Source organism: Lutjanus erythropterus, chromosome 1 (genome assembly GCF_056507025.1).
Source record: "Lutjanus erythropterus isolate fLutEry1 chromosome 1, fLutEry1.hap2, whole genome shotgun sequence".
NCBI classification, from domain to species: domain Eukaryota; kingdom Metazoa; phylum Chordata; class Actinopteri; order Lutjaniformes; family Lutjanidae; genus Lutjanus; species Lutjanus erythropterus.
The window spans coordinates 15,032,169-15,044,461 of NC_139317.1; the positions used below are offsets into that span (position 1 = coordinate 15,032,169).

Sequence of the window (12,293 nt, forward strand, 5' to 3'; positions counted from 1 at the left end):
TTAGTACTTATGGCTGAAAAAAAAAAAGTAAACTATTGTAATCTAAGTACATTATTAATCTCTCTGTGTATCTCTCAGTGTGTTTGTTTATTTACTGAAAGCCTTTAGTCCGGTCTAAATCAGGGTTTTCTGGCTGTTACCCAGTGAAAACAGTCCGGTGCAGCAGGAATGCTGCAGCAGGCTGCAGCCCGGTGAGCAGCGGCAGCTCCTCCGTCAGACGTGACGTCGCTGGTCCCCCGCTAGAGAAGAAAAACTTCACTCGGACAAACTTTTCTATGAGAGACAGAAAAAAAAAAAAAACCCAACGAGACCGAAATACTCCCTGTGACCCGGAGCCTCGGAATGTGCGGACATTTGCGCTTCAACAGAGCATCTCGCCGTCGAAATGTTAAAACAGTCGTCTCGTTTCATCGACTCCGTGGCTGTTGTGGCGACTATTTGTGCAACTGTGTTGTTGGCGAAAAGCTGTCTGTGTGTCACGGAGGAGGACGATGAGGTTCTGGAGAAAAAGCAGCTCATGGAGTTTTACAGTAAGTTGAATCATCCGCCTGCAGCTGCTGCTCCTTTTTAAGGTTGATGAACTGCGGAATGAGTCCATGTTGACGAGGAAGGATTTTGTCTCTAACATGGTAGATAATTATGTAACTGAATAGTAGAAAGAGCAGAATAATCGTCACAGCATGTTCCTGTGTGATGTGATTAAGTTAAACTCATTTTAGTTCATGGGTCACATAGAACCTAATTTGATCTCCAGTGGGCCGGACCAGTAAAACCATTGCATAATATTTTATAAATAACAGCAAACACTAGGGCTGCAGCTAATGATCTTCATGATCACATTCAATGATCATCTCCATTATCAATTAATATGTCGACCAGTTTCTTGATTAACCAATTAGTTATTTAGTCTATAAGAAGATGGTGATCAGTGATTCCCACAGCCCAATGTGTCGTCTTCAAAATGTCTTGTTTTGTAGACAACCCAAAAACATATTCACTTTACTGTCATGAAGGACTGTTTGATGTAAACCCAGAATCTGTCTCAGGGATACACTCCTTCCTCCTGACTACCACTGATTCTATTAAGCATACATTCATAAAGTGCTATTTCCACTATTGCATTAACCCGTTTCTGCAGTTCTGGAGCCTTTGTTTACTTCCAGTGTCTTAACATAACCCAATAGACTGTTATTATACCCTCGATAATAACAACAGAAAATGCACACTTGGATATGTTTGGTGTCTGGTACTGGTTTTACAGCAAACACAACTTTGGACTTAAAGAAGACAGAAAGTGTTCACATTTGAGAAGCTAAAATCACAAAATTGGGACTTTTTTAAGGCAAAAGCCTTAAAAAAAAAGACTCAAAATGATTAATCAATTATCAAAATAGTTTGAGATTAAATTAATAGTTGACAACTAATCAAATAATCAACTAATTGTTGCAGCTCCAAACAGTTACTCAATTTTCCCCCTTTTTTGGTGTAAAAAAGTAAAACATCCCCAAAACAATCCAGTGGGCCAGATTGGACCATTTTGTCTGGCCTTTAATCTGTTGATTGTTTTCTTGATTAATTGATTAATAGTTGTTTGGTCCATAAATTGTCAGAAAACTGTCAAAAATGTTGATCAAGAAAAGGTCCTCAAATGTCTTGTTTTGTTTACAACCAGAAAATGTTCAGTTTACTGTCATAGCAGTTTCAACAACACACAGAACATCAGAAATAGCAATGCATTTTTTTTTAAAAAGTGGAATTAATAACAATTCTCTGGATGCCCCACAGTTAAACTATTCCCCAGTTTCCTGGGGGACCCACCTAAACTTCTCTTCAAGTCCCCCAATGGCCTCTGGACCCCAGTTTGAGCCCCGCTGCAGCTGCAGTTTGGCTCATGTTACCTGCAGTGATTTTTATTATCTGCTGAAAAGGACCACTCAGAAGCTAAGCTTTTCTTCTCTGTGTACGTTAACTTTGAGAAAGAGAAACATGTGCTGCCCATGTTGTTTTGTCCCCCAAGGTAGATAAATTCATTACTGAAAAGAAACACAAAGTCTGAGTGAGGAAAAATGCGGCGCAGACCGAACAGCCACCTGGCTAACATGGGATAACATTTGCAATATGGCTGAAATATTTTGTCAAATGAGTGGAGCGGATGAGTGACATATTATGGATCAAACAACTAATCAGTTAATTGAGAAAATGATGACAGATTACTCAGTGACAAAAATAATCAAATAATACAAAAAAGGCTGATATTTTCTGGTACCAGCTGTTGATATCTGTCCAATATGACTGTAAATACTTTTGGTTTGATACCAAATCCATTTTAACAAAAAGAAAATCACATTCCGCATTATGGTGCAATTACTCACTTTAAAGGAAGAAGCTGTTTAAAGACCTGGAGGTAAAAAAACAAAACAAAATAATGATCCCCATCTCTTGCAGTAACAGTGTTCTCTATTAGATAGCCAATCACCAGCATTATTAGGTCACTGATGTTGGTATCAGTTGGTGCCATAAAAGTATTGACATTCGATGTCCGGACCTTATCATGATTTTCATTTTGTCCATATCAGATCAAATCTAAACACCTTCTTTCTCCTCTCAAATGCACACTTAAATGTTCTGTCTGTATATCAGTGTTATGGTATCGTCCATGCTGGTATGAAGACGAGGCAGCTTTACTTATATAGCACATCTAATTCCCAAAGTGCTTCATAGAAAACAGGCAAAAGTACAAAAATCAGAAGATGAAAACACTTAAAGGAAGCAAAAGCACATAAAATAAAAATAGCAAACCCTATTTATTTATTTGTGTTCATTTCATTCTCTAAATCCAGAGAAAGGATATCCGGACACTGAGGATACACTCCCACATACAACAATTTTGGTCACATAGACCGTCATGCTCAGCCTAAATATGCAACACCAACGCCTTTTTAAAACAATCTTTCCCACCATGTAATTTCAGCACACACAATTTAGATCTAATAACATACACTCTGTTTTTCCTCTCCAGTATGCAGTGCTGACATGAAGGAAGAGATCATTTCTGCAGCTGTTTACATCCCTGCCACTTGTATACGTTCAGTGTACATCCTCTGTTTTGTTAAGTATCCAGCTACTCAGAAACCAAAAGGTTCCCTCGGGACTCCATCCAGCTTCAATATGGCTCCTTTTTGATGGAGAAAAACTGACACTACACAAATTCAGTAGAGCTGTGTGTTGCCAAGAATCTGGCAGTATTGCGATACTGAAAGCATGGTGACAAAAACACAAATCCCAATTCCAAAAAAGTTTGGAACATTTCAAAATGTAAATAAAAATAGAATGCAATTATTTGCAAAGCCTTTTGGACTTATAATCAGTTGAATACAATCTCAAAAGAGTTGGGACGTCAGCAGGAAAAGACTGGGAAAGTTGTGGAATGCTGAAAAAACACCTGTTTGGAACATTCGGTAACAGGTGACAGTATCATGATTGGGTACTTTTTCTTCATACATCCCCCCTCCTTTCATTTCCTCCACTTCTGCTCATCTCATCTTCTTCCTTGTCTCTTCTCATCAGTTTTGTTTTTTTTTTTTCCAGGAAAGGGTCTGTTCATCCTAGAGAGCGAGCCGTTGAAACGCTGCATCACAGTGGACCGCTCTAACCTGGTGTTGGAGGACTGCGAGCGGCCCACGCGCCACATGCTGTGGAAGTGGGTCTCCCGACATCGCCTCTTCAATCTGGGCACCAGCACGTGCCTGGGCCTCAACATCTCGGACACGACGCAGCCTCTCGGCACGTTCGAGTGCGACATGGCCCTCCCCGTGCTGTGGTGGCGCTGCAGTGGAAACACGCTGTACGGGGCGTCCCAGTGGAAGGTGGCTGTGGCCGGACGGTTGGTGGTGGTGAAGAAAAACTCTTATCATATATGGAAAAGGTACAACACCAGAGAGGGGCCCTGCTCGTATCCATATGAAGGTAAACACCTAAAATATCTTGCACTTTGGTAATATTTGACACACTTCAGCAACACAGCATTCATCTTAGCTACTCTCCGCACAGGATATTTGTCATTTGTCACACTGGATATGTTTTATTTGCAGATATTCACACCTTATTGGGAAATGCGCACGGCATGCCTTGCGCTTTGCCCTTCAGATACAACAACAAATGGTACTTTGAGTGCACGACTGAGGGGCGTGAGGATCATCTTCTATGGTGTGCTACTAACACTCGCTATGATGAGGCTGAGCGATGGGGTTTCTGTCCGGTACAAGGTAAAGACACACAGTGACAGAAGCACCAGTGTAAGAACAGATATAAGGATACCAGCAGTGTTGTGCAAGTTCACACTTGAAAAGAAAATTAACTAGTTAACTAGTTAATATAATGTGGATCTGTCTGTTTCTCACTGTAACACAGACTCCAGTCTGCAGTGTAGTCCATGCACAACATGCTGCTTGATCAACCAAAGTTTTTATTATGTTGATGTTTCGTTCCATATTTGCACACACCCTCTCTCTGTGCTGCAATCAACTGACGGCATGAACTGTGTTACCTGTCTCAGGAGTTAGCCACACTCACATTTACATTCATTAAACTGATCTGTTCAGTTTAGAAAAGCCAAAAGATATGAGCACGGTCAGTGGACACAGCTCTTTTAGGGCGTTCATGCACAATACTGCATACCAGTGAGTTTAAAAAAAACCCAAAAAGATCAGAATTCAGTCGGTAAAGAGTCCATTTTGTTTTTCCCACAACCCTAAGCCAGGTCAGTCCAATCCAGTTCACAATCAAAACTGAAATACTGAAAACTCAATATGTCTGCTCTGGCCCACAAAACCAAACCAAATCAGGAAATAAAGATTAGAATAACACTGTCTGTGTATGCATTCAGTGACAATATATACACCAGGTACTCATCATACCGTTGATCAGTCAGTCAGTAACTTAGTCAGACAGGTTTGCAACATCTGTGATTGGGAAATACACAATCTATTGAATTATTTCTTCTCCTGGCACAGACTTTCTGCTTACCACGTGCTGGCTACAATAACTTTGCAATACGATTTGGTGCCGAGGTTCATCTGGTGTTTCTCTCCTCCACTGACAATATGAAGTTTGGTGTACTGCTTTCAGGGCTAATAAATTATGTGGTATCAGATTGTATCGGTATCGGAAACAACCCTAATCATAATGCCACCATACACAAAGCGATCTCCAGAGTGAAGTGATTTTACACAAAAGACCCCTGATACAATGCAAAAACATCTTATTTTTCAGTGACAGTCAGATGCCTTGTCAGTATAGTTGCACTATTCTCACATTAACTTCACATGTTGTCAAAAGTAACAGTACTTTGAAACTTTTCTGCCAGTTTCCTTCTGCCTTTTTAATTTAAGTGTTTGTTTTTTTTTCATAGATACCAGTTGTGAACATTTCTGGGAGTCAAACCAGGAGCTGCAGGCATGTTACCAGTTCAACCTCTACACCATCCTCACGTGGAGTCAGGCGCTGTCGACCTGCCAGGCTCAGGGTGGAAACCTGCTGAGCATCACCAGCCTGGCAGAGCACAGGTACATCAGAGGTAGGCATCTGTTTGAAAACACATATAGGGATCAGAAAGCTGCTCGATAATACATCCACCGTGGACTGTACATGTTTTACTTCCACAAACACACCACTAGAACTACACTATAATAGTACTGGAATCTGTATTGTATTTTTCTAGCAGGATTATACTGTTTCTGTATTTATACTGCTATAGATGAGGTTTTGGCCTTTCCATCTCTTCTATTCAATTATTGTTCCATCACTCTGTGTTTATGTTATCACTATCAGCTGTTCTGGTTATTTTTAAACCCCACAAGTGAGACCAACCGATGGTTTACCAATACCCTTGTTGACAACTCATACAACATGCCGTACTTGCATTTGTTGCTTGTGGCAGATCGACTTGCAAGCGTTGGAGCGATGGTTTGGATCGGGCTGAACCACCTGAAGGATGGGTGGGGGTGGCAGTGGTCTGATGGAGCGCCTCTGTCATTGGTCAATTTCACCACAGGTACTGACTATTTGTTTACTCCAGAACCAAGTGAAAGGACAGTTTCTGTTTCATGAGGTTTGAACACAGATATATTCCATATCTTGTACATATATTTATGGAGTTTGTATTTGTATGTGTACATATTTTGGCAATAAAGCTGATTCTGATTCAGAAGTGTACATAAAGTGTACATAAAAGTGGCTCTTCAGTTGTATCAACAGCCTGACAGACTTGTTCAGAGTTCTCTATAAAAAATAATATTATTTCTAGGGATGTCCCAATCCGATCACGTGATCGGAAATCGGGGCCGATCGTGTGATTTTCAAATGATCAGAATCGGGTGGAAATTACCAGATTTAACCTTACAAAACAACAAGCATGGCCATGTTCACGTTTTAAATTCATCCTGAGGTACAAAGAGATTGTCAAATGGAATGACAATGGCTTAGTTTTAATTTTAATAAGTTCCACAACATCAATATTCATTGTTGCACAGACAGAAACAACACCATAAACGTCATAATTTACAGCAGGCGGGGAATTCAGACAACATAATAGTAGTGAGCTGGTAGTTAGTAGGCAACGCAGGGCAAACGTGTCACCTTGGGACAGCGAAAATGTCTGCAGTTTGGAGGTATTTTAAACTGGACAGTGAAGGCAGTGCAACAGCCACTTGTAATGTGTGCAAATTGGGCATTTTGTATGGTGGAAATGTGGATGTGTTCTCTTTTTTTCTTCTTATTATTAATGCATTGCTGAAGTATCGGATCGGGACTCGGTATTGGCAGATACTCAAAATCAAATGACTCGGACTCGGACTCGGGGGCAAAAAAATGTGATGGGGAAATCCCTAATTATTTCTCAGTAAAAATGAAGCAAAACAAACAACAAACAAAAAAGAACATTTAACACAAACTGTCTATTGTATATACTGAAGATGCACAAACGAGCATGAAGAGAAGAGAGAGACAGAAAACAGCAAAACAGACCTTGAATAAACAGATGTGTGCAACCAACAGAAACAGTAAAGATTAAATCAGAAATTTCTTAAGACTGTGACCTAAAAGCTTGCAAAGAGGATAACAATGACACATACTGTACAATGCATTGCAGTCAATCTTAGCTGGAAAGTCACCTTATGTAACATAATGAGCAACGTGATCTCAATCCCTTCAACATACTGTTTATCCAGTGTATGTGCTGGCATTTGTATTTGTTAAGCAAAAAATGTTGTAGTTCAGACACTGAAAAGATATCAGAACAAGAATTCTAACATGCCGATGTTTTGCATAATTCAATATGAGAGATTTACATTGTAGTATCTCCATCTGATTATTTTTAAGTTTGTTATCCTATTGAGAAGAGGTTTATACTGAATTAACACAGGAGTAAATTCTTTGCAGATGTTTTTTTATGAAATGAAGGTGTAGAAGATTATTTTATAAAAGTTTTGAAAGAAAGAAAAATACATAAAAAGGGGATTGTACAGTTGATTAATTGAACAAAAATATGCAACATTTTCATAGTTCATATAACCTGAAACATTATATCTGTGCTAATAATTATGTTTTGTTACTTTCATTAAATGTAGATGCTCAGTTTGCGGCAAAAGTAATGCACTTTTCTACATACAGAGATTTAATAACATCAGGTGAAAAAAATATGTAAAGAACAAATAATAAACAAATACCAACACTAATTCCTTTTGGGATTGTGGGATCCTAAGTGATGAAGAAGTGAAGTGAAAACACAAAGCTTTATAGTAAAAGATAAACTTCTCTGATCGCTCTGTGTCTCCGTCAGCTCTGTCCGCCAGCCCACTGCAGGACAACAGTCAGTGTGGAGTTTACAACTCAGCGTACGAGGGTCACTGGCAGAGTCTCTCCTGTGAGTCAGCTCTGCCGTACATCTGTAAGAAGACGCCTAACGACACCCGCAGAGCTGAGCCGATGGGTGAGAGCGTGTGCACACATGAACACATGACACGGCAGACTGCCTCCCTGCACCTTCAGAGGTGTCCTGGCCCGTGGCGGACGGGGGAAGAATTATGAGTCAGAGCAAAATGTGCGAGGAGCTTTTTTAGCTCTTGTAGCTGTTGGCCGCCACAGCTGCTCTGCACCTGGGGAGAGAACTTTTGACCTTCCTCTCTGTTGCGCTGCCGGCGGCCAGACCAAAACAATGTCTCCTGTGAATGTGTGTTGTTAAAACGTGTCTGTGTTCTCATTTCTCCTGCACCTCTCCCGACTCTTCTTCCTCTTACAGAGAACTGGCAGTATATCCATACGGAGTGTGCTGAAGGCTGGTGGCCTCATAATGGTTTCTGCTACAGGCTGCTGTCAGAAACAGAAGCAGGGACCTGGGAGGAGTCTGCCCGGGCCTGTGGCTCTCAGGGGGCAAACCTCATCAGCCTCCACTCCCTGTCAGAGGTGGAGATGCTGCTCAACCTGCCGGCTAACTGTAAGGAGCATCATAAAACACAGATACATGAAGTTCTGTTTGCCAACCTTCCAGATTTTTCCATTTCCTTCCGGGGTTACAATTCTCCCATATTTCTCCTGATTTTCACTCTTTTTTTTTTCCCTTTTTGTTATCTGTGTCAGGCACTGCACACTGGTATAAGCCCTACTAAAGTCTGCATTTCCACGCGGACAACAATACAATTGTGTGCTGACCTCCTTAATGTATCTGTGCTTGCACCTCATCCTCATCAGTGAGTTGGAATGAGAGGGAGAAACGGAGAGGAAGAAACACTCAGATGTCCTGGAAAGAATTCACGTTTCTTATGAAAAGTTTTAAAAGGAAAGGGGCACATTTTTCCAAGAGCAGCCTAGCTAACATACCTTTAGAAGTGTCCCTTTTAAGTCAACTGCAGTCATCTGTTTGTGTGCTTATTATTTTATTATTTTTATGCTTTAAACGTCGCCAGAATGCAGGAAACAAAGGCTATGAAACTCAGATTTTTGGGGAGAGAACCGGCAAGCTTGGCAAATGTGTTATTGCCACACTGGTGGTATACTATGTGGAAACTAAAGACTGTTTTGTTTGTGTGAATGCTTTGGTGTGTGCAGTTTCTGGGCAGAGCGCGGAGGTGTGGATCGGTCTTTGGAAAAATGCATCGTCGACGACTGTAGAGTGGTCTGACGGCTCACCAGTAACTCTCACTCTGTGGCACCAGTATCACCCTCCTCACAACCTGATGGATGCAACACTCTGCGCCAAAGCAGACAGGAAGGTGGGAGACCCTGCGTTGGTGCTTCTTTTATGTAAAAACTCTCTTGAAGCTCAATTATAATAAGTGAGTTTGGCTCTCCAAGTGAGCAAATTAAAATTGATTGATTATTCCTTGATCTGCCTATGATTTTCTTGATTAATTAATTAATTGTTTGGTCTATATGCCCATCAGAATTTTCTAGAGTCTAAGGTTTTGTTTAGATGACACATTCGAAATATGACAATAGACACCTCAATAGAAGCTTTAAATGTAAAAACATTTGGTACGACTCTAGTTGCCGATGCATATTCTGTCAGTCTACTTATTAGTTCATTAATAGTATCAGATCTAATCACTTTATAATCTTAGTGTGCATAGATTGTGTGTTTTCCTTGTTAAAATAAAATATGAACCTCTTTCGCAGGAAGGTAACTGGCTTTTAACATCATGTGATGAGCGACTACCTGCTGTGTGTAGAAGACAAAGCCAGAGTCCAGTTCATGACCGTGGAACCTGGGATGAGGGTTGTCCTGAGGTAGGAACATGAACGCACAAGTACACACACACACACACACACACACACACACACATACACACATACACACACACACACACACACACACACACAAACACACACACACACATCTATGTCAACATGTATCCAGCGGCTGAAATGTCTTGTACCTCTTTTCCACACATGTGAGTCTGTTTGACTCAGCACATCAGCCCAGCGCAGCAAGGATTTGCATCTCCATTATAACAGGGCTACCCGCTCAAAGGTGTGTCTTTTAACTGAACACTTAATTTCCTCCCCCATTATTTCCCCCAGCAAAATCAGGAAATGTTATGTTTTCATCAGCAGTAACTTATTCCTATCTGGCTGAAAATGAGCACGAAACAGTAAAATCAAGCAGATATCTGAAAGTACAAACGTTGACGAATGAGAGAAACTAAACTTCAAACTACAGAGATTCGGTTAGGAGCCACAAAAGTACTGACAGCTGAACACACAAAGACTTTTACATCTTTCTCTCTGCTCTCCTGCAACATGCGCTTGTTTAGGGGGTGGAGGGGGGTCGTCACAGTTTAGTCGTGGTGAACAAGACATCACCACAAGGCGGTCCATCTTTGGTGTGACTCCACCCAGCTCGGTGATAAATAAGAAGTAACTGAAATGCAAATCAGCGCAGCATGGTTTGACTTAGCATGGTAAAAATGATCAATCGAAAAGCCCCATTTGAGCAAGACAAGGAAGCCTTGTCATGCAATGGCACTGTTTTGAACAGTAGCTTTGTCCTAGCCTCGTTAACCTCACACTACGTAACACTTAATCTTCTTAATTTACCTTGTATGAGCACCTACAATGTGGCACAAGTCTGGTTTAAACAAGACCAGGTCGAAACTTGCTGTGTGGCTGGACGATGTATGGTTAGCATGCTCCTGAATACTGAATTCAGGACTTTCCATGTCTCAGACATAATTCAAGACTGTCTACACCTATTCAATGTGAATGAGCAAAAGCCAAAGGGGAAACTCCAACATGACTGCCCAATTGTGTAACTTCATCACTCAGTCAGGGACAGACCTCCATGTTTGTAGGGCCCAGCCCGCTTTGCTGCAGTCCAGCTAAAAAGCAAAGGTAACACCTACAGTCACAATATGTTTACAATAACTTTTACGTAGAAAACCCTTGCATCATGTAGTTGTCCATATAATTTAGCAGCAATATGTTGAATGTTTTCTTTTTCCATGATGTTATTTCAAAATCTATGCATCTCTTTCATCTGAAATGCATGTTTTGTGCTTTCACTAACATTAGGTTAGAGACCTGATTTACCTGTTGGGGCACAGACTAAATGACAGCTTGAGTTTACTCAAAACTAGCAGTTAGTCCCTCCAGCAGTGAGATATCACTGTTGGGTGTGATCAAAGGTGCCGGCAAAGCAACAAAGCACATAAAATAAGCACAGCAGAAATGTCACATAGTTTGGCCCATTGTGTGTAACTATATATCTTCAATCATTACAGGTTTGGCGGAAAATGTCAACAATAATAAACAAATTTCAAAATAACTGCCAGTTAATTACCTGGAAGTGACTGTTGTTAGTGCAGTGTCATAGTGATTCAGTCTATTTTCATGTATTTTCCTTTGTATAGTGCTGCCTTTGCAATAAAAGTGCTGATGTGATTTGTGTCTTAAAATAGAAAACAGTATTACTCAAGAACAGTGAGCTTGGTAAAATTACTCAGTTTAAGAAAAATGGATATTTTCTATTTCCGACAGAAAGTGAAGTGACTTATTTTTAACTCTGTCAGGCAGAGTGTGAGCTGTGCAGACAGTGTTACAATAGCTCCATACAGATCGGGACGTGCACCAGGCGGAGCCACACGCCTGCTGCTGCAGTTCAACTTCTGAGGAAGTTTCCCCTTCAGAAGCACAATGAGCTGATTCACTCCTCTGCTGACGTATTGTCTGGCCTTCATGTTGCTCCTTGACTCTGTTTACAAGAATATCAGGCTCCTGAGTCATCGGGCTGCTTTATACCCCGCATCGTGAGGCCAAAACGCACCCTGCAGGCACAATATCGGTGGACACGTTTGAGCATTGTCTGAACAGTGCTGCTGGGGTTTTAGCAAACAAATCTATATTTTCCACTTTAGCCTCTTTGTTGTCTGTGTTGTACAGGCAGGTAGTGCAAGTAAAGTGAAATGTTCAGTGCAATTCTTTTTTTGATAAAACTGCAGACACTCTAGTTTTGCCTTCATGTAAATATTAGTTTAGGCCTCTGGATCCCGAGCATAGGAAGGACAGGGGGTAGATGGGATACAGGGGTAAAGAGGGGGGTGGGCAAATTGACTCCACTTGTCAAAACACCCCCAGCACACAACTTAACTCACAGACATGCATATAATTGCACACATATGCACACCGATACATAGAGTAACCTTCACTCCAGATTAGATTTGAAAGTAGAGGTGTTAAAATATAATTTATCAATTAACTGCCATCTAGAATTTAACTGATTAGAGATTGATTTCTATTTTCTA

The 12,293-nt window shown here is 40.9% G+C and overlaps 1 protein-coding gene across 1 annotated transcript in view; it reads left to right on the forward strand.

Annotated features, from left to right (window-relative positions):
- The first annotated feature begins 204 nt into the window (after nt 1-204).
- Nucleotides 205-12,293, forward strand: part of pla2r1 (phospholipase A2 receptor 1) — a 36,711-nt gene continuing 24,622 nt past the window's right edge. Inside the window, exons 1-9 of the mRNA XM_084714722.1 lie at nt 205-530; nt 3,589-3,966; nt 4,092-4,265; nt 5,411-5,575; nt 5,939-6,052; nt 7,838-7,987; nt 8,297-8,491; nt 9,103-9,266; nt 9,670-9,780. Of these exons, the coding sequence (XP_084570848.1) occupies nt 386-530; nt 3,589-3,966; nt 4,092-4,265; nt 5,411-5,575; nt 5,939-6,052; nt 7,838-7,987; nt 8,297-8,491; nt 9,103-9,266; nt 9,670-9,780 (1,596 nt within the window). The 5' untranslated portion in view covers nt 205-385. The remainder of the gene's footprint in view (nt 531-3,588; nt 3,967-4,091; nt 4,266-5,410; nt 5,576-5,938; nt 6,053-7,837; nt 7,988-8,296; nt 8,492-9,102; nt 9,267-9,669; nt 9,781-12,293) is intronic.